Genomic DNA, 22,559 nt, shown 5'->3' with positions numbered 1-22,559 from the left:
CGGGTAGGTAGGGATTCGGGTAAGCAGGGACAAGGGGATATGTAATTATTGTGTATATATTATATATGTATTATGTATATAACGGCCTTTAAAAATATTGCTTATACCTTTTCCTCGATACTAATATGTACCAGATTAAATAAAATTTAAACTCTTTATTTATTATATAGTTCTTGCAAACTTTTTTTGTCATAAATAAACAAAAATCGTTTGTAATATAAAAATTTATTATATTTTCAACAGTTTTTTTTTATAAAACAATACAAATATTAACACGAATCGCATGAAATTAGAAACATTATGATCTGGATATAACCAAATGATGAAATAAACATGAAACATTAAAAAACACTGCGTTGAAACAGTAAGAAAAAATTAAAAGTGATATTTGAAAATGTAGAGCATAACTGAAACAAAAATATTTTGTTAACTACTAATTGCACATTCAAAGGAGATCTATTTGAATAAACAGTTTTAACAGTTTTTAGCTATATCCAGATTATACAATATCTACTTTTTTATATTACATTTTACATTAACAACCACCTGTTGTCATATCGTTTAATAGATCCCTTCAAAAGTTCTATGTATATATTGTCACCATACTGTCCGCAGGCTCAGCACATATAGAGCAAAAGCTTGGTACAGATACAACTAATTGTAAGTTGCAATCCACTGAAATGCGCCAATGCCATGTAATTCTGCTTAATCACTTTGTAAAATATTAACTATTGCCATAGTTTGCATTTTTTTCCAGATAACATATTTAAAACTTGACTTTTCCTTGTAGAATTTGATCGTAAACTTCTGACGTTAATAACTGATAACCAAGCTTCGCGTCTAAGTAATATAGTTTGTCTGGAACCTTGTACGGATTGTATCCTTCTTCCTGGAGATCTTTCTTTTTCAATTTGAATGTTCCTGTAAACAGAATATTCAGCATTTATTCTATCTCTGAACTAATTTAATATATTAATATATTTTCTTCGTATATTTCGAAAGTTAGTGCAAACAAAATCAGACATACTCCGTGATTTTGCTTTTCTTCAATTCCTTAATATTTAACTTATTTTATAAGAATATATGATGCTTATTTTCAATACCTATGCTCATATTTAATACTGATTTTATAAGCATGTCTTATCAAACAAGATCGTAATCTCGTTGATTAAACTTCGCACAGTAGACTTTAACAGTCTCAAGATATTTATACATAAACAAATACCTGTGAGATCAATTTTCGTCAGAATCCTAACAAATTGCGGCTTGGCATAAGGCGGTAATTGTTCTTTGATGTCGATTGTTAATTTATTTAAATCCAATGTCCCGTCTGGATCATAAATTGCTGCCATTCCTGCTCTGCCTTCAGCACTTGGAATCTGTCGATAATCATTCTCATCTTAATGTTGTTAAATCATGCTTATACATAATATTGCAATTTTTATTCAATTTATCGAAAATTATTATATCAATATGTCAGTTTATCATTATAAATATATACAATTTATATTTCTTACATAAAATTATTTAAAAAAGGATAGTGAAAGTTATTATTACCTCCACGCCGTATACTATACAATCTCGATAACCGATGAGATTACTGACTATGCCTTCAATCTCAGAAGTCGATACATTTTCTCCTTTCCATCTAAACGTATCTCCCGTTCTGTCCTTAAAGTATAAGTACCCCAATTCGTCAGCAACAAGAATGTCCCCTAAATAATTACAATCGATATCACAAATATGTCTGAGATCTGATAAATACAATTCTGTGTTATGGATACAATTGAGCTCATAGAGATATTTACGAATTACTTTCTTCCTTTGTTAATAAATAACTATCTAAGTTAATGGAAATATATATGTCCAAATTTGTTTTTCTTTAATGAATAATAAATATCAAATTTTACCTGATAGAAAGGCAGAGTCGCCTTTTGTGAAAATGTTGTAAATTACTTTCTTCTCACTGGCTTTTTTATCTACATATCCTAAAAATGCTCTCGTTGGGTTGTTTGGTGAGATCTTTCCGATAAATGCACCAGGTTCATCTATTAAATGAAAGTCAGAACGATTAAGTCATAAGAAAATAATTACTCTTATATTCTAATTAAATTCACTTCGTGCGCTTTTGTAATCTCATTTATTAAAATTTTTATACAGTATTATGGGTTTTAGCACGAACGGCAAAAATATCAATTATATACAATATTTATGCGTGGACATAAATTTTCGTCAAAATCCCAGATACATATATTAATCAATTAGTTAATATTGTTCTATCAACTTACTTGGTTCACAGACTTGGCATAGTCCTTTAGAATTGCGCATAGGTTCCCCTTCCTCATTCACTTTAATCAGAGAAACGGGGTATACCGATGGGATAATTCTTGAAAAGAAACCTATTGCCCCCATACGATTGTCAATGTTCACTGAAAGATATACATTTTTTAACGCTCCTATGTTAATTCTATCATACTTTTGAAAACTATTTCAATAAAAATAATAATATTCGGAACATTGGCTATTGTAATAAAGAATGTACATAAAATAAAATATAAAACTAAATATTTTACAATACTCACTGACATTGCAATTGCCTTCAGTTGCACCGTAAAATTCGAGCACTTGTGAAATATTGAATCGTTTTATAAATTCGTCCCATATCTGCGGCCTTAGTCCGTTGCCGAAAATCATTCTAATACTATGTTCACGATCCTCCTTTTTAGGTGGTACTGCCAAAATGTACCGACACATTTCACCAATGTATTGACTAACCTGATATTTCCCAAAATTTTATATATAATAAATCTAACGCTCATGCAATCTCAGTTTCATTAGTAAATAATATAACAAAAATCAAAGCAGGACGATACAATCCATTTCATGAAATAGAAGCACGAAAAATACCAATTTTATATTATGCGTTACGCTATACGGAACAAAAACTAATATAAATTATTATAACATCTAAAATTATTCTCAATCAATTTAACAAATAAAAAATTATACTCACGGTGCATTTGTATTTATTACAATCGGCAAAGTACGCGCTGGCGCTAAATTTCTTCCTAATAACTGTTGTATGACCATATACCAAAGCTAGCCCTGCAGCCATTATTCCTCCAGCTGTATGATATAGTGGCAATGGTGTATATATTCTATCCGAATTACGCAAGACTCCCATGAACTCAACTGAACTTGTGATAAAGGTATATCTGTAAAAGATACATATCATTTGTTTCATTTTATTTCTGGAAAATTGTCGCTATATTTTTTAAATTTTGGAGATTCCAAAAATTGTGGATAGAAATTTTCCAAGCTTGCGTGACCTAAAAAAATATTTTAGAAATCTTTTTTCGTTTCTTTCTTTTCGAAGCGTTTTCTTGAACGTTTGAGATATTACCTCAAAAGACTTCTATCGAATTGTGTTGTGACACAATTTGATCTCGATTGGGATTAAATTATTTTTGTGCAATAAAAATGTAAATTTTATATTCCAATTGTTTTCCTATTTTTTATATACAATCGCCACAAAACTCTTTTTGAAACGCGTTAGAAACTCTCTTTTGAGAAAAATAGCCAGAACTTGTGTGTACATATTTACCTCGCATTAGTTATAACAGCTGCTTTGGGAAGACCTGTAGTTCCGCTGGTATAAATGTACAAAAGCTTATCATGAAAACCACTTTTTTCTTGTACTGCCGGTGGTGTAGCGGGTGTGTCCACCAGCATGGCATTCAGATCTTTTTCTTTTAATCCGACGGACATTGCATTTGGGTGATTTCCAAATCTGTACAACGTTAATTTAGCATCCAATGATGAGACGATATCTGTCACCGCTGAAATTCACAGTTTATTAGAATTAACAGTTATTGAAATATTCGAAAAATTGTTTACAAATAACAATTAACAGAAAAAAATTAATTCTACATTTGAACGTAATTTCTGTGTTTTTTATATAATTCTAAGTTAAAAAACGAATCATAAATATCAGATTAATTAGTGTTCTTACCGTCAAAAAACTCGGTGCCATATATAAGCGCTTGGCACTTTGCAATATTGATACAATGCACAAGACTGCTCTTACGCAAATTGGTGTTAATCAAAGCCGTGATAACACCAAGTTTGGTCAAACCTAGCCAAATTGCAACAAATTCCGGCCGATTCTCCAACAGTAAAGCAATCGTGTCTCCTTTCTTGTAACCATGTGTTTTAAATATCGTCGCGATTTTGTTACTAAAATCCTCTATCTGTGAAAGAATTTACGGTTACGTAGTATGTAGTATACGTACACGGAAAAAAAAATGAAGTTGCTTCAATTAAACGTCGACGTCACGAGCTGCCATAAGCATAAATATAATTAATTCAATTTTATTAAAATAACTATGTAATGTTTTTTGTTCATTAATATGTTGATGGTATTGCATCAATAAATTTTATCTCAATAACACTGACGCTGCAGTTGATACAAAAAATGATGCTGTTGACGTTGACACATCATTTTTTTTCCGCGTATAAATTATATAACATGTAAAAAAGACTGCATACATAACGTAAATAACTAGAAAATCCATTATTAAAATCGACATTGTAAATCGTAAAATATACTATATGAGAAATACTGATAAAATGATTTGGAAAATTTATAAAATTTGATTTCATCACATATTTTTTTCTTAAAAATATAATATTGCATTTATATGTAATTAAAATAATCAATAAATTAATCGAGTAAATTACTATCGCAAACGTAATAAAAATCTTAGAGTAAAAAGCGTGATAAAGAATTAATTCAAGTTCTTAAACCTGCCAATTTCAGGATTATATGAGGCCTCGTTGATTTTGCAATAAATTATTTATATGTCATAAATATATAGAAAATATCAGTTAAATTTAAAATCTGTTTTTATTGAATATAACATGGCTTATATGGGGATAAAAATAATAGCCTCCTTCTGTAAAAATAAGTTTACCTGTTGAAAAGTCCATTCTTGATCTTCGAATATAAAACAGATTTTATTAGGATGACGATTGACATATTGTCTAAATATATCGGCGATATTTCTGTTTTTCTTTTCATGAGAATGTACTGACCATAGCAATCTAGCATATCCTATAAGTCCTCTGAAATAAGATAAAATATGCTCAAGGAAAACAACTCTTCCATAACTAATATATTCTTTACGATCAAGAAAATGTTTTATCCCATTATGCTTAAGGCTCTTAATGTTCCTACAATAATGTTTGAAATGAAAAAGCAATATCCACTGAAAATAATTACTTTATAGGAAATTTTATTCAGATATATCGACAATAGAATATAAATTTAAAACATTTATAATTACTATTATTTTATATGTTATATTGTTCTATTTTATTCTATAATTCTCAATTGATATTTCTCGATAATAAATTTCTCAAACACGCGTAGTCATAATTATTTAGTACGGGCGATTATACGAATGACCAACCGGGAAATTCCGTTATATTTTCTCGAGGTCAAGAGAAGAGAATGACGTTTACTTAGCGGCAGTGCGGAAGTTTAAACTAGCAAGTTATAAAATAGAATGGAGAATAATCTGTTCCTCTTCTTACATCATTTATCTTCTTATATTTTATACTTTTCGAGCAAAATCACTTTTAGCTTCCACACTTAAATCTTTTGATGTTAGTCACATACGCTGTAACGCATTCACATGCATATCTCCTAATAAATACATTTGATAACATTGTTTTCTTATTAAAATGATATATGAATCGACAATATAGCTAGTTCGTAATAAACCTTCATTGATTTCTCGCGTTGAGGGTTGCGAAAGGCATTGAAATTTGATGGCTATGGTTTTGATCACGACCTAGATTTAGATCTCAAACACGGCGGTGACCATGACCATGACCACGGTCAAATGTATGATCCCAGTTATGGCCACAGTCACGGTAATAGATTGCAACCATAGGAGAAAAATATCGTCGAAAGACCCAAATCCCTGGGGCAAACGCGCAGCAAACACTTCCCTGTTGATATCTTCACTCGCATCTTCGCGACATACGCACGTATGGAGCGAAACAAAAGCAAAGTATACACACATTAGAATATAAATTGTTTATTTCTATAATTTTTTAGTCCCTTTTTTCATAACGTTCGAACTTTGTTCTCATTGAACGAATGAACGTTCAATGAGATTAAGAATCTGTGGGGAAACTTTATCTCGACATATAACTGTAAATAAATCAAACATAATTATTTAGCGTGTTATACATGATAAATAAAAAGAAGAAAACGTAATTTTTTTGGTTATAACACGAACTCTTGTTATTTTATACACATCACAGCGACTAAACTTGTGTGCCACGTAAATAACTTTATTTAAGACTTATTTGAGAGGACAATTATGTGTGTGTGTGTGTGTGTGTGTGTGTGTATTGACACGATTGTGATTATCAAAAGCTATGCCGTATGATTAGATTTTTCTTGCTTCAATTTCTGAACCGTCTTCTTTTTATAAAATTCCTTAAAAAAAAGGTGAAATTTAAAACAATATTGCATCGTTAAAACTCGAAAACGATGACGAATTAAAATAAACTTTTTGCTCTTTCTTATTTCGACCAATTACGTCCTCGTTTTTCGATTTACTCCGCCAGTTCTTTTAATGTTTTGCTTTTTAACATGCTTCGTACATTAAGTTTCCGGTGAAAGTTGAAGAGCATCTTTCGACACCAATGTTTTTTCGCGCATGTCTTTTACTCGCGTCTGGAACACGATATCTGAAGACTGAATAAAAATCCACAACTCATAAAATAAAATTACTTCTTATTACTTCTGTTCGTAGTTGCGTGATAGATAATTATAGACACTCGCGCGTCTCAAACCTTTCCAATTCACTCATTGTTCGTAGATAAGTATATATATTTTTCTCCGTTGCACCTTGTATGTAAGTTTCTATTAACACGATGCAAACATTTCTCGTATGGAATTAAACATTTTTGATCATATCTTGAACGTTTATCAATCTATGAGCAAAACGAGAAAAAAATATATTAGGACTTATTTGTCGAATTAAATTAATAAATGAATCAATCAATCCGAGAAAGAACGATTAAAAAATAAAAAAAGAGATAAATTTTTTATGTTATCTTCTTTGTCGCATGCTCACGAAATTTGCATATGTTGATTCTCTGCCTTTGTATTCAAATAAACTGTAATCGCATGTATGTACATATGTACATACATTCGATGGAATTGCGTAAATCGATGATCGGCAATTGTTAATATTCATCACCTTGGGGTCGATTCTGTATCTTGGAACAAGGTGAAAATTACAAAAATGAACAGATTTACTAAATTTCGACAAATGAAATTGTAGATTCTCTAATGAATTTCCTCACTTTTGTAATTTTCACCTCGTTCCAAGATACAGAATCGACCCCCTTATTTCCCAAAATTTGATAGTAGAAAATTTTAAATAAAATTAGCTCTCTGTTCAATCGAGAGACGCGGTAGCGTCTCACGCCAAAGTATATAATAATTTTTATTAACAAAATTATTTTTTAACAAGATATTTTTTAACATCATCTTTGTAAGAAAGAATATAAAAACGAAAACAGAGTTGCTCGGTTTAAATGTATTACGTAAATTCGTGAAGCTTTTAGATGCAAATTGTGGAATAATCTGTATGCAGAGAGATGCTATAAAAGTCAATCTGATAAATGCATAGCATATAAGCATATCGTATTGTATATCGATATCTCACGTGACCTTACGGGGACTCCGAATAGAGAGTATGGTGTGTATAAGTAGTTACGCCAATGTTATTCTGTTTCTGTATGTCACTAAAGTGATGTGGCGCGAGAAGAAACTTCACGAAGGTTTTTATCTTTCCTTTACTTTTCCCGCATATCTCCAGTGGCGTGGCCTTCGATAATTTTTAAGCATTCAACATCTGAATCACGACGATTCGTTGCGCGCATGATTATTTATCGTTACGCAGTTACGAAGATTATAAAGACACAATTTTTATACGATTCACAGTTTGTAAATAAACAAATCTTTTTCTCACGGAACATCATATCGCTCTTTCATTTATTTTTCACGCGGAAATACCGCGCGTGTTTTGCTCAACGAACGAGGAAAATATTATCGTTTGGGACAATTAAGTCAATGAGACAATTAACAAGGTTAATCGCCGAATGGAATCTCATCTTTCGATGAGATGTGACGTTAATTTCTTATATAACAACGAATCGGTCAGCAGTAAAATGGATATACAGGATATAGGATACAAAAATCTTCCGCGCGAGAGACTCACTTGAGGTCACGAGGGGCCGTCCTAAGGGCAACGTAGCACCATCTCAGGCGACCACCGGCGACAAAGTAGGCGACGGAGATGACAATGAGCAACTGGAAGAGATAAATCGGGCCCATGTAGATCACTACTGCGGCCACTGCTCCGAACGCGGCTGCCATCAGCAACATAATGAAAGTCAGGCGTCGTAGGAACCGGCCGATCGCTCGCCAACGGCTTCTACTCGCGTCGAGATCTCCCTCCGATCTCGGTGCGGTCGGTGCCGCGTTCGCGTTCGCGTTCGCGTTCGCGCTCGCGCTGGCACGTGCAGCCTGCTGAGCGTCCTGGTGCTGCGTACCTGACGGCGCGTTCGCCGCCGCCGCTACGCGCCCCACTCCGGACGTTGCCCTCGACGCGTCACATCTGTTGGCGTTGCGCTCGTGCAGCGGTGTCGGCGCCGATGCCAACGCCGGGACCGACGGCGACGTCGACGCCGACACCGAGGATACCCCTGCGAAACGGGCCTCGCCGCGCTCGATATCCTGTAACGTGAATCGTTGCAAGCGCGGTTAACAAACGAATTTTTTTTCTATATACGAATGCGTTCTCCGAGACGCATTTGAAATACGGAACGGAAATGACGGGATCGCGCTACTTTTACGACTTACGACCTTTGAAGTTGCGAGTCATCGCGACGCGATAAGAATTATAAGCGATTATTTTGTTCTCGTAGTTTTATTAAAAGCAACGCGTGCAATCAAATCAGTGAAACAAATTAATCATATCGACAGAAACTATATAATGATCGTTCAATCAACTATTAAATTAGACTGACTGGAAAAATTTTTTGCCTCCTTAAATTTTTGTGACGTTAACTTGTAAAACCAGGTTCTATATGCTCCGTATATATATCTTGCAAGACCGACATCGAAAGATTAAGACTTCGAAAAAAGACTCCTTTTCTTTTTTGCTGCAATTAAACATTCTCAGAATTCGCAATTAACTTCGTGCGCCGGGTATTTCTATGCAAAGATTTTCCGGTCGTTGAGCATCGACTAGAGCACCAGCGTAAGGTTTCTAGCTTAGCTGACTGCTTTCTAGCAATTTAGTTTCTCCTATATCAACTGTATTTCTAGCTATATGACCCAGTTAGCGCTATATTGGTCCGACTTTTGCAAGATATTATCGCACTAGTTGTTGGTTCCGCCTAGAAAAATGCCAAATATCGTACATTGCAATCCAATATATAGAGATAAGTAATTAATCTTTTATATATATTTTTTAAGCCGTTATTTAAAAACTAATAATAAAAAGTGTCGTGCGAATTGCATTAAAAAGAATATAAACGTAAAAACTAACAATTAATACATAAAAATCGAATATCTCTCTTCCCGTATTTCTTTTCCTTTGCAAAATTTCAGTCGTGTCCATCTATATCTGTAATCTGTATATAAATTCTCAATTAGAATCCTATCAAGATATGGGAATAAATAATCATATTAATTTATATTTTGATTTGCACTTAACACTTTTCCAAGCGTGTCAAACTTTTTTTTATTTTTATATTGAAAAAAAAAATACCAGCCTCGGCAGCCTCACGTTCAAAACAGGGTACGTGGCGCCATCTAACGTCGCCACATAGAAGCAAGGATCGCAAATTCTGATTAGCGCGTTTCTTGCTGCCGATAAGATCGCGCGCTCTACTCCCATTAGTCCCCCATTAACTTCCGGTTCAGAGCATTTCCGGATTGGAGGCAACGTGTGCTCGATCACTCCACGCGTGAAACTACTTACTACAAAAATTGGACCGTATCTCCATGCGGCGCGTGTCTTAAACGGGGCCAACACGCATTTCTGCAGGATCCTTTTAAATCGCGTGTTTACCGCGCGTGAAAACACGTCACGCTCGAATCGCCATCGGGAATGCTACCCCCTTCGCGGCACTTCGCGGCTGAGTCGCTCGACGATTGACATCCCTCTCTATCCGCGCGCGCGACGCACGAACGTGTTGAAAAGATAAAACTCGAAAGCTTTATGTAATTCGCCCGGAGACGGTTCGCGGCAGAGATTTCACCCAGCGGACAGACTTCCGCACTCTCCGTACTATAAATAATCGATAATGCGATGTAATATCGTGCGTGGTGCTATCTCGTGGTGAAAAGCGGTAATGTTTGGACAATATAATTAATAACAATTCTGATCATTGATTCGAGTTCATATAGTGTGCAAATTGCATTTTTCTTTTTACAAACATGTATCCTCTTAAAAAAAATCATGTTATAATACTCTGAGAAAACCGCAATTTTATCCTTCGTTTAATTTCGGAGAAGCGGATCGATTAAAATATGGGAAGCTCATGTATATATCGGTATATATACAAATAATTAAAAATTAAATCAATATTTAAATGCAACGAATACAAAAAAGTATCACTAATATTTCAATCCGGTTTTCACTTGTCAAAATAAATTCATCATGACTCGTCATCTCTGCTCTTTTTTATCGCGGCGATATTTTCGGTCTTTTTTGGATTTCGTTTTATTATTCATACGTATCGCTTTGCCGAAAAAACGATAAAATATCATATAGAAGGTAACACACGTACGGAAAATATATACTTATTATTTCTCTCTCAACGCGCGAAACTTTCCGACTGTTCCGCGGAACAGTTAACATATATATATGCAGGGTCACGATCTGATTGCATAAACCTCGCACCATTACGTTCGATTTCAATCGTGATTCGGCGTTTAGTAAATTTATATCTAACATCGATAAGCCATAGAGAAATCGGAAATTTATTTATCTTAGACTTTAATGACCATACCCAGGTAGCAGAGTGACGTCAAATAACGTCTTAGGGCCAGTTTCACAAGTGTTAACTTTTAATCTTAGATTAACTCACTCTTCGTCTTTTTCTAAGAGGGATGTTAGAAAGAGAGGAAGAGCAAGTTAATCTAAGGTTAAAAGTTAACTGACACTTGTGAAACTGGACCTTAATGACGTCTCTAAACGTCAATTAGACGTCATTAAGACGTTATTCTGCTACCTGGGTAATAATAAAATACACGCCACAGCAATTACGGTAACGAAAACAGTTGCACGATATATCTAATGAAAAAATTGGCGATTTACTATTAATCTTTGTTCCTTGCAAAATTCGTATTGCGCGGTGTGTAGAAATTTTAATTTTTCATTATCTGGCAGTAATTTATTAAACTTTAAATTCTATTAACATTTTGGACCAAAACAAGCCAATAAATTCTTGAAAGCAGCGCCAAGTTTTTATTTACATAAAATATAATGCATGAAATAAAATCTCGAAATGTCGAGAGAGAGGCATTTCCAAAAAGAACTACTTAAATCACAAAAAAACTGCATTTCTTTTATGCAAAAATCGTCGTATACTAATATAAATATATATTTAAAAAACGGCATTTTTTTAAAGCAAGATAAATCGTAAAAAATTTCAAGAATCTTACGAATATAAAAAGTGAAGGTACGTTATTTATTTTAGAGTATTAAGATGTCCTCGATTCATCAGCGGTTATTTTTATTTGAATGCCGAATCAAGTACTAAAGAGATCTCCTCTACGCAGATCCATGTATAATAGAAATCGCATGCTAAAAAATTATTACGTAAGCCAAAAATACGTCGAAAGTTTAAATATACATTAACCTAAGGCTATAGTCACGCTTATATAATATATATATTTTCGAGTTTTTTTAATTCGCCATACTCCGGTCAGTGAGACTGCTCGACTTTATCGCGCATATCGTTATTTTCATATTAATTAATATTTTTAAGCTCGTAATGTAAGAATTGCAAATACAGAGTCTGAACAAGATGTTTATGGTAATATCATCGGCTCAAGAAAATACTAAAAAATTGAAAAACATTTAGCAGAGTCCACTGGACCGGAATGTAGCGAGCAAGAGTTAAATTGCAAGATTGCGGTAGGTCAATAAACTGGTTTCTACAAAATTCAACAAATAAAAACCCGTTTATCAGGTATCAATTATATATATATACTATATATATGTATACTTAGTAAGAAGACTTAGAGCAGAGACTAGAATTTAAATATTTCGCACAAAAAAATTTTGCATAAAAAATGTTCAATATTTCAAAGATACAGTCAAATTCTGTAAATGTTATTTCTATATATCTAGATAATTTTAAAAAATATATTTTGTATATAAATATAATTAAATAATTATTTTCTGGACTTAAACTTTATTTGTTAATAACTATTATTGGATGATTATGTGTTAATATCATAAAAGAAATAGAGTAGCGATCATATTTTAATGAACTTTTACATTTAAAAAAAGGAGAAACGTATTTAAATGTATTTATTTTTAATAAAATTATATTCATACATTATAGATACATTAAGCAATATTTAAATTGCTTACACAATTATTGTCTCGCTGTTTTATCTGTATTTGTATGGAAATACTTACGCAATCTTTGTCGGCCATGTGTCCAACGTTTATACCATTGTTGTGATTAACTGATATCGTCGATATAGTATCCGCCATTGTAATAACGTTAAAAAAAAACACAAAGAAGATATAATAAATAAATATTTAAATTATTCAATTTATTTAACTAATTTTTAACATTTTTAATAAATGTCACACAAAGATCGAAATAACAGGAACTAAAATTGACAGTGAAAACATCTCTTGATATTTTAGATATATATATTATTAATTAAATTTGAACAACTCGCTGTCGCAAAATTCACGTTTTACAACGCGCACATTGCACATACACATATCGGGTAGTTCTCGCGAGACACCGCACACCGCACCGCGAATTCTTCGACGATTTGGTAAAAAGTAAGAGAGTATTTCGCAAAGCAAATAAGCTTCTTTGCAGCGAACGGAACAAGTACACTTATGTGCACATCCACTGACCGATTCGATTCCTGTTGGTATACGGACTAAAATGAAATAGCAACGGCAAGTCGGTTACACCGCTCATGAAAGCGCCCTCCCTCCTTCAGTTCACGTGCGTGTACCGGTTCTTGAAACCATCCACTCGCCTATCCGTCGTGTCTTTCGCTTTATTTCGACGAGGAGAGGGAAAGGAGAGATTGCAACTACGCGTGACTATGATTACACCGACAAGAAGTGCAAGAAGAAGCGTCAATGGTACACGACCTCGTTTCATAACTTTTGTTTCCTCGCCTTTCGCGAGACATTCACAAATTCATTTCCGTGACATCATTATATTTTTATATATTCCTAGACTATTCCACACATTCCTATATTATACTTGTAATTTTTTGCTTATAAATGTATAAAAAAAACTTGTTTGTCAAGGCCATAAGGGTGTTGTAACAGACCACAATGTGACTTTGTTAACGTCAAAGAAACTACAAGTATGAATAATTTTTCCTTGTTAGAAATCCCAGAATTAAAAAAAAATTAGCATGCGGTATCTTAACAATCGTACCTAATCTAGTATACCTGCGGTGAGAGCAGATTAAAAACCTCAATGACTCATTTTATTTGCCACACTTTTAATTCGAATGTATATATCCCTTACACGTATACAAATTTATGACATAAAAATTTTGGCGGGTATAAGGTACTATTACATTACATTCGGAATTTGTGGATATGGATGAGGAGCTCTAAACATATAGATGTTGCGAATATAAAACATAGATGCTTTAATATTAGCTTTTCTAATACGCATGATAATCCATACTCTGACGTAAAGTCATACATTCGACCTCATCAATTTTCAAAGTATTCGTCTTCACGTTAATGTTTTCCTCGAGTTGAATCTGCGTTTTGAGCAAGAAACGTAGCGACGCCTCTGCCTGCAACATATTATATCTCGTAATAATAAAAGATTACTGTTTGCGCAAAGTTGATCAAATTAGTGTTGCGAATGTTGGAATTGTACAGTTAAGATTCTCTACAGCAAGACACGAAACGGATGTCACAAACCTCGCAGAGCATTCGTTGGAGGTTTGCCGCGACATTCCGCAATTCGTGTATCTCCTTCACGAGATTAGCTTCGACCAAGTCCTGGGTGAGTTCGATTCCTGGACGTTGACATCGATAACCCAGCCTTGTATGAGCCAGAGCCATGTAACCTTCTTTATCAGCTATTGACTTTTTTATGTGCGTGATATTGCTCGTCATGACGGTAACCTGTTTTATTATCTACAAAGAAATCGGAGATATTCTTCTCTCAAGATTTTGTTACAGATTTTGAAAGCAGGAAATCCGCAAACTGCTTTGCAAAATCTTAATAATTTGTTATGAAATATTAGTAATAGATTTATCTGTGAGATTTTTGTGAAAATCAGTTTTCTTTTTTTTTTTACACACCTCCGAATGCTGAAGTTCCAATTTGGTTTTTGCTTCTCTGGTCTGTTCGATACGCTGTCTGAAAGCTTTGTTTGTGACATCCTTCTGTCTGGCCAAGTCATCGATTGTTTGCTTAATTATCGTATCGATGTAACAACGCAATTGCTTTGCCCTATTCACTTCTTTATTCGCATCGATAACATTGCTATTCGTTTGTAGTTCCCATTCATTTAACGCTACTACCCTGCGTTTAACAGTCCCTTTGTACGTGACTTCAATATTCTTGAATATTTCATGCAATTAAGATTATACTTGCTAACTTAATCTTGCACAAACCTCTTACTTTTTTTTAAATATATTTTCCTATACCATTATTATTATCAAACACAAACAACGAAATACAAAAGCTTAATTTATTGCAGTGCACGTAAAGCGAAAAAAACGTTTAATTATATCTGACATCATAACGCAATATAGGCGCGGCTAAAGGTTAAAGTGTTTTAAATAGTATTCCGATGATAATGTATGTAAATCATATGCGATACTTAGAGAATACTGCCTAACAATATTACGCACGATTGGTCGAGGCGCGAAGTATCGTGGTGGACACTCAGATTGAAATCGGTCTCCTTAAAAGTCACGTTACGACGATCGATACGTAAATTGCTCTCCTTATTTACGAGATCCTGATCGACGTGATACAGCGTGGCTTTCAATTTACGAATTTGCTCGCGAGTCTCCTTCGAGACTCGGCCCAACAGACTCTCCGCACCTCGTATCACCTCGCGCTCCTTCAACAGGCTCCTCTCGACGTCGTCGTGAACCAAGTCGATACCCAGTCTACGTTCCCTGTCATTTTCAGAAAATTAATTTTAGGAGAAAGCGGACTTTGCTCGACAAATTACTCAAAGTCCAGCAAAGAAATCGCAATATTATATATATAATCACCTGGCAACGAGACATTTATCGCAAATCGCGAGAGCGTTTCTTTTCACGGACTTCAGCACGTCCGTAATTCGTTCTCCGTATACGGACAGCGCATCGATTTCCAGGACACCGTCCTTCCTTATTCGCAGCAATTCCCCCTTGCGAAATTCGATGTCATTGAGCTTTTCCAGCAATCGATGATCCGTCTCCTCCTTATTAGCTTTTACGATTTCCTTGGCTGATTCGCACGCAAGTGTCGCCTCGGCTAAGAGCCGATCCGATAATTCCCTTTGCGCCTCGGAACATCGATATCTGAATTCGTCGAATTTACAGTCATATATCGAATAAAAAAAAAAAAAGAAAAAAAACGAGATCGGACTCTGACGCGTGCACGCGATTTTCTCATAAAAACTCATTTGCTTTATCTATAATTTATGCGTTTCCGGAATAGAGCACTATTTCCCAATCTCAAATGGACGTACGCAACTTGGCGAGTTTTGTACGGCGAACCTGGCATTTTTATAGCTGGATTTTTCGTAATTTCGCGTAACGTCGCACGCATGACTTACTGGTATACCTGAACTGATTGTCGAGATGCCACTCGTCCAGCGTAAACCTGGTGGGAAGAAACGGCACGTGATTTACGTCCGTTTCGGTCTTCGCCATACCGCAACGCGCGATTTTGCTCGGAGCGAAAAAGCAAACGGTCCGCAAATTAAATGAGAAATATTTCGATGAAAAATGATTCGCGAAGACCACCTTTCCAACATTGTTTGCTCGTTCCTAGGGAAACGATTCTTCTTTGCTATCGAATTCCAGAATTCCACTCGACAGGATAATGCGAACGTAAACGGTATTAATATATCGTCGAGAATGCATATAGGCGGTACTTTTAAAGTTATTGTCAAAAGCATTATAAAACAACGAGTAACTTCTTGTTATTTTATTTTAATTAAATTTCATACAGCAAAGTGAGATAAAATTCTTGATATGTAAATTAAGAAAGGATCGGAGGATATGGTTGATGGCCAATATAAGTAACATTTATAAGCAAAAAACCGCACGGACTTTTATTGGCCAAACCTAATATTTCACTTTTATATTCATGATAACGTATGACAAAATTGTGTTCTCTTTTATTTTACGTGAAATTATTACAAAAAATGTTCTTTTATTTCTCAACTTTCAAATTTATTACGAAAAATGAGGCATTTCTCGCTAAAGATTATTCGAGCGTTCTTACAATAATAAAAATTAATGATTTAGTTTCCTCTTTACCCAAAATCGATAATATCGATAACATATTCCGATATTATCAACGTTCCGACTAAATGAGGGCGCTCTCACATTTGTATTCATATGTAGTCGTCTTCTTATTACTTGCCGACAATGCCGACCTTGTGATACATTTACTTGTGTCCTAACAAAATATTATGGGGTTAGGTTACTGTATTCAATCGAAATTGTGAAAAAAAATGGAACGGAATGTTTCTCGAGATACATAAAATATGTGAGTTTTAAAAAGATTTCTATCGGGGGGTACGCGTATTCGTCGCACATTTTTCTCATTCTTTCATCAAGAATATTCGTTTGATTGTAAAATCAGTTAACCTTTTTCAAAAAAGTATGAAACAATTCATTTTTTAAATTAAAAAGTGAAACTGAATATCGACCATTTCGATTATTATAAGTATGGCTTCGCAATTAAATACTTTCATCTTAAACTTCATTATAAATAGAACTGAAATTTATAACACTTTACTTGCTAATATAAAAAAATGTTTATATTCAAACTTCTTAACATCAGGGATACGAAAATTTACAGATCGATTTCTGCATGTATCTCCTCGTTGCGTGGATACCATGCCTCTTGACTTGACCAAGCTCAAAAGAAGGCCGTCAGAAGTTTCGGAACGACCCAAGAAAAAGATAGACAGATTCGATGGATTGTCGGAAGAGGAAGTGCAAAAATTATACACGTTGGAGGATTATCTGGAGATGAATCTGGATATAGTGTTTGTCGGAATCAATCCGAGTTTAACGGCGGCGCACCGTGGTAGGTATTATGCAGGTCCCGGCAATCATTTCTACAAGCTTCTACACGAGTCTGGCCTAACACCAAGACTTGTCAGCTTCGAAGAGGATTACAAACTCTTGCAATACAGTATCGGCTTGACAAATATCGTAGCGCGTCCCACTAAATCTGCCGCAGAACTCAAGCGAACAGAACTCAAGGAAGGTGCCAAAGTGGTGGAAGAGAAATTAAGATTATACAAACCCAGAATTGCGGTGTTCAACGGTAAATGCATCTACGAAGTATTCGCTAACGTCACGTTTGCTACTAAATCCAAACTTCATTTTGGATTACAACCGGAGCGCATTGGCGACACCGCAATCTGGGTGACACCGTCGAGCAGCGCACGATGCGCAAATTTTCCCAGAATGGTGGACAAGCTGCATTTTCACACGGCATTAAACAAGTACCTGCGTTTTTTGAAAGGCGAATTTACCAACGTCAACGCGAAGGAATTCTGCTTTGAGGGAAGCAAGCAAGTTATACCCAGCACTTCCAAAATGTGGCGGCGCAAAAACATCTCTACTTTTCTGCATGGAGGTAGAGTCGTTAACAAGAACACGCTTGGTCTGGATGCATCGGAGGAAGATATTGCTCCAATTCATACGGCAGAATTTCTAGTAGAAAAATTTAATCGCGAAAAAGATGACGAAGATGAGAATACGCTTCTCAATAAAGAAATGTGCGGTCAAGAAATTGAGAGTCGAGTATCGTTCAACGAAACTGTAGAAAAAACTGAGAAAATTGCGAAAGAAACGGAAAAGTTTATAGATTCTGACGTTAGTGATGAAATGATTGTTAATAGGCCAGAAACTGAAGAAATCTCTGATATTAATAGAAAAGAAAAAAGAAGTCGCACTATTGTAATTAACAGTACCTCGAACCACGAAAATAATGCAGTCAATTTGGCAAATAATGAAAAACGTACATCTTCAAGAATTGCTCGCAAAAGTCTAGAAATCCATAAGTTAAAAAATTGCAACAGAAATGACACAGATTTTATAAGCTTGATCAAGCAAAAATTATCTCAGAAAAATAGCAACGATGAGGATATTGCTACCACCACGAGATCAAAATCTAATTCTAAAAGAAATAAAACAAATATTAACGATAATGATAAGCATTAATATGTGATTTAGAGTCTCAATAAAGATTTATATTTTAATAGTTTATAACTCAAAAGTTTTATTACCAACATATTTATTATTTATAGAAATACAAAATGTAACAAGTTAAATTCAGAAATCTCACGATGAACCATTTGTTAATTTTGTTTATTTTTGCCTATTACTTTCTACATAATATTTGCATAACAATTGAATATACAACAAATGTTGAATTGATAAAAAAAAATGATATTTATTTATTTTATAAAGAATGCGTTTTATTTTTCTCATATTTCCAAGATTCGTTACATTAATTCATTCAATTAGCAAAAAAATGTTGCGAATCGTTACATTCAAGAATTAAACAAGTTTATAAATCTACAATTTTCTCGGTTCTAACACGACGCGAAACATGTTCGTCCAAGTATCAAAACTTTTTTATGTATGTACGAATCGTTCTTCCTACTTTCATTACTCCTTAGAATAAACTTATTTAAACGTTATATTTACACTTAAAAGTAATTACTTCAGTCACATATAAATAATCAATGAGATACAGGTTGAACACTTGCACGTGTATGGCCATTCGTACACAGCCTCTCGTATTCCATAATTTCACCGACCAAAGCCACCGTCAGAGATGGGCGTTACTTTCTGTTGTATTATTTTACCATAACCACCTCGTCCGCTATCAAAGTCTGATCGATATTCGTCTCTCACCTAGAAAATAAAATAATATCACATAACATCTCATACCTTGTGCCTAAATTAATAAGATATTAATCAAAATGTTAAAGATAATTACTTGTCCTCCGGTCTTGCCACGACCGTACTGTCTACCTTCGATAAAGCCAGCATCCCAGTCGGTCCTGATTATTCTATCGTCTAAACGAGTGCCATTTATGTATCTCATACAATTCTCAGCGTCGGCTCTTAGATAATATTCAACGAAGCAGAAGCCGCACGGCGTTTTCTTGTATTTATCAAGACCCATAATGATACGCCTGATGTCGCCACATTTGGAAAACAATTCGTATATCTGTTCTTCGGTGGTATAAAAAGATAGGTTGCCCACGTACAAAGTAGTGGAATTCCTTAAAAGTCTGTCCTGCTCGGCTCTCGTACCCTACATGCGGATAAAAAGGAGATCGGTTATTCATAAAGTTTTACTGCACACATCAGGAACACATACAATTGCGTGTAACTACACTGATTCCAATCCTTTCAAGGTTTGACTATGACAATACGTAATTACAATAATTAGAATTTAAATTTCCAATCTGCGCAAAAATGTAATAGAAGAATCAAATGTAATAAAAATAAGATTGAAATTATTCACTAGATAGTTTTAAGGTTAACTGTAAAAAAAGGAACCTTAAAATGTTGATCACGGTAGGAGCTTAATTCAACTGACGGCGAAGTATTTGTACTTAGTTTGACCGACATTTTCCAATGCTAATTAGTTTAATTTCGCACTAGTAGGAGTCAATATCTGTCGCAGTATTAACGCATCTGTGGAAAGAGCTGAAATAAGCGAGAGTCAACGAGAACAAGAGAGCGATCCGCCGATCCCCGAAACCGAATTTACCGAATTGAAAGATGAAAGTATTGAAACTCAAGGGCAAATAACGATACCAATAAAAGAAAAATTAATTACCAGACTTGATCCCCCCCCGTCGTGAACACAACAAGGGACTTTTGCAACACCCGATGAGTTTCGGAACGCGCCGAAATCCCAGTGACCAATCGACGTTTAGCTTTTGGAAAATGTTGATATACGGCGATAGACGATTGGTTCTTGGCAGCCATTTTGACTACTGTCTTTCGAGAAACGGAAGAAGCTTCTCTCTCCAGTCTCCCGTCTCCCCGGTGTCACCCCACCGGGGCCACCGGCCCCACTCCACTCCCACTTCTCTCCATTGTTGGATTCCGTCGCGTGCGTGTTCGGCAAGGTGAGTGCAATTTATATTTAATGTATCGAACGATCGTGCGCGAAACGGTGATTAAAAATCGCGTAGCGCTCCGCAGATATTTGCGCGTTAACGATTCGTCATTAAATACTTTGTATTAAAAGCTTCGTAATCCCAAAGAGTTGTTCAGCGTATGCCCATGAATTCTTAACCTAAAAACAGGGTGCTCTCGCGTGCCTTCCGCCATTTACGCGATTTTCTTCCATCAGCTGAATATTAAAATAATAGTTTTTATTAATTATTCGAACTCGTATATCGCAGGCTTTTGGTGTATACCTCAGAAAGTATCGCACATACGAGCATCATGCAGCTGCAAATTCGTGGACAGGAAACGACTATCGTCGAATGTGAAGACAATGCGAAGATACAAAATATAAAGGTATTGTTTTTTTTTTTTTAATAATATTATTTTAGCATATATCAAACTTGATATCTGAATTTGTCTTTGACGTCCAAGGATGTAGCATTAAAATGATAAACTAGCATTTGTTTACTTTATAATGCTAGAAGGAGCACTAATGCAAAAATAATGGTGTAAATTTATGTGGAAGAGAAAGTTGTTTTTAACTTTCACTTTTAATAAGTTTACTACAATATGAGGTATTTACTACAATACGATTTTTATTTTATAATAGTCTTTTAGAGGAAATTATCTAATAAAGAATATTTTAGAAAGAAAAAACATTTAGAACGTACTACAACGATTGGTTTGTTTGTAGGAAAAAATTGCATGTCTGCAAGGTATTGAAAACGAATTCAGCCTTTATTGCAACGGAAGTTTACTAGTGGATGAAACTTGCGTAAATGAACTTCCATCGAATGTACTCGAGTTGACTGTACCCTTACTGGGAGGTAAGTTAACACGTAGAAAATAAACTACACAAATTTAACATAGCATATTAAAAGATGTTTTAAATATTTTATATGTAATCAATCAAAACTGCCGATCGTATTTGTTATATATTTGAGAAAAATCCTTTAATTCTCAAATAATATTATATTTATGAAGGCGTGAAACGCAAGAAACTGCAGATTGGTTATGAAATAACTGTTTTTCTTATTTTTTTTTTTTTTTTTTTAGGAAAGGTTCATGGTTCTTTGGCGCGCGCTGGCAAAGTAAAGGCTCAGACACCTAAGGTAAAGATATGCGCTGCATTCTTCATTATTTGATTGAATTTATCCTCTGGGCTTATTGTTATTTATAAAAATAATAAAATTTATATAAATATATTAAATATGTCTCTGTTTTAAACAATATAAGTTTTGAAACTTTAGTTTCATAAATTAAATGTAAAATGTGATGCAGGTTTTTATCAGTATCAATGTATGTTACTAGGTTGAAAAGCAAGAAAAGAGCAAAAAGAAGACTGGCCGTGCTAAACGACGTATTCAATACAATCGTAGGTTTGTCAACGTCGTCCAAACCTTCGGCCGCCGACGTGGACCTAATGCCAACACAAATACATAAAGAAAAGCGTTAATATAATGTATTATTTGTTACAATAAATTTGGATAAAATGCCATAACTGAAACATATCGAATGTGGATTTTGTAATTAGAATTAAAGATTGCTTATGTTAGGCCATATTCTTTAATCAACAGTCATAGGATGCGGTCTGAATTCGGCATAATTTGGAAAAAAGAAACGAAGCTAAACCTTGATATGTAGGATTGTGGGCACAACCGAACGTTTGAGTTTCAGAACACATAAAAATACATGAGTTGCAATCTTTTATCCTAAAACACGACGGTATGAATGATGTTATACACAAAATCCTGGAATTCACTATTGGGAACGTATTTGGTAAAGATATAACTTGCAGAGAACCTGTTCATCGTTGCGACGCGTATCAGCCGGGTTCTT

The 22,559-nt window shown here is 34.6% G+C and overlaps 5 protein-coding genes across 6 annotated transcripts; 2 read left to right on the top strand and 3 right to left on the bottom strand.

The window, feature by feature from the left end:
- Nucleotides 1-437: 437 nt before the first annotated feature.
- Fatp1 (Fatty acid transport protein 1) lies at nt 438-13,228 on the bottom strand. The gene is made up of 12 exons (XM_077422873.1): nt 12,750-13,228; nt 8,307-8,824; nt 4,974-5,124; nt 4,013-4,250; nt 3,605-3,839; nt 3,014-3,215; nt 2,583-2,775; nt 2,289-2,429; nt 1,911-2,048; nt 1,558-1,715; nt 1,226-1,379; nt 438-921 (listed from the first exon to the last, which is right to left on the bottom strand). Exons 1-12 carry the CDS (start codon nt 12,825-12,827, stop codon nt 767-769), a joined length of 2,361 nt encoding a protein of 786 aa, XP_077278999.1. The 5' UTR covers nt 12,828-13,228; the 3' UTR covers nt 438-766.
- Nucleotides 13,229-13,799: 571 nt separating this feature from the next.
- On the bottom strand, nt 13,800-16,254 carry Tektin-c (Tektin C). 2 transcript variants are annotated; one of them, XM_077423022.1, is made up of 6 exons: nt 16,123-16,254; nt 15,567-15,857; nt 15,195-15,467; nt 14,640-14,862; nt 14,253-14,471; nt 13,800-14,122 (listed from the first exon to the last, which is right to left on the bottom strand). In XM_077423022.1, exons 1-6 carry the CDS (start codon nt 16,209-16,211, stop codon nt 13,985-13,987), a joined length of 1,233 nt encoding a protein of 410 aa, XP_077279148.1. In that variant the 5' UTR covers nt 16,212-16,254; the 3' UTR covers nt 13,800-13,984. The 2 variants fall into 2 exon arrangements, with proteins under 2 accessions (XP_077279148.1, XP_077279145.1); XM_077423019.1 differs by having other exon boundaries at nt 15,567-16,171.
- Nucleotides 16,255-16,922: 668 nt separating this feature from the next.
- On the top strand, nt 16,923-19,228 carry LOC143906725 (uncharacterized). The gene is made up of 2 exons (XM_077422971.1): nt 16,923-17,055; nt 17,371-19,228. The coding sequence occupies exons 1-2, from the start codon at nt 17,031-17,033 to the stop codon at nt 18,744-18,746; spliced, it is 1,401 nt and encodes a 466-aa protein (XP_077279097.1). The 5' UTR covers nt 16,923-17,030; the 3' UTR covers nt 18,747-19,228.
- Nucleotides 18,967-20,319, bottom strand: Cbp20 (cap binding protein 20). The gene is made up of 3 exons (XM_077423180.1): nt 20,100-20,319; nt 19,531-19,851; nt 18,967-19,445 (listed from the first exon to the last, which is right to left on the bottom strand). Exons 1-3 carry the CDS (start codon nt 20,169-20,171, stop codon nt 19,341-19,343), a joined length of 498 nt encoding a protein of 165 aa, XP_077279306.1. The 5' UTR covers nt 20,172-20,319; the 3' UTR covers nt 18,967-19,340.
- Nucleotides 20,320-20,477: 158 nt separating this feature from the next.
- On the top strand, nt 20,478-22,231 carry Rps30 (ribosomal protein S30). The gene is made up of 5 exons (XM_077423110.1): nt 20,478-20,677; nt 20,957-21,074; nt 21,415-21,547; nt 21,777-21,832; nt 22,032-22,231. The coding sequence occupies exons 1-5, from the start codon at nt 20,493-20,495 to the stop codon at nt 22,161-22,163; spliced, it is 624 nt and encodes a 207-aa protein (XP_077279236.1). The 5' UTR covers nt 20,478-20,492; the 3' UTR covers nt 22,164-22,231.
- The last annotated feature ends 328 nt before the right edge of the window (nt 22,232-22,559 follow it).

Source organism: Temnothorax americanus, unplaced genomic scaffold (genome assembly GCF_048541705.1).
Source record: "Temnothorax americanus isolate GAGA-0224 unplaced genomic scaffold, ASM4854170v1 Scaffold11, whole genome shotgun sequence".
Lineage (NCBI taxonomy): Eukaryota > Metazoa > Arthropoda > Insecta > Hymenoptera > Formicidae > Temnothorax > Temnothorax americanus.
Note: the sequence above shows the minus strand (reverse complement) of the source record. Positions and strands in the feature narration are given on the sequence as shown.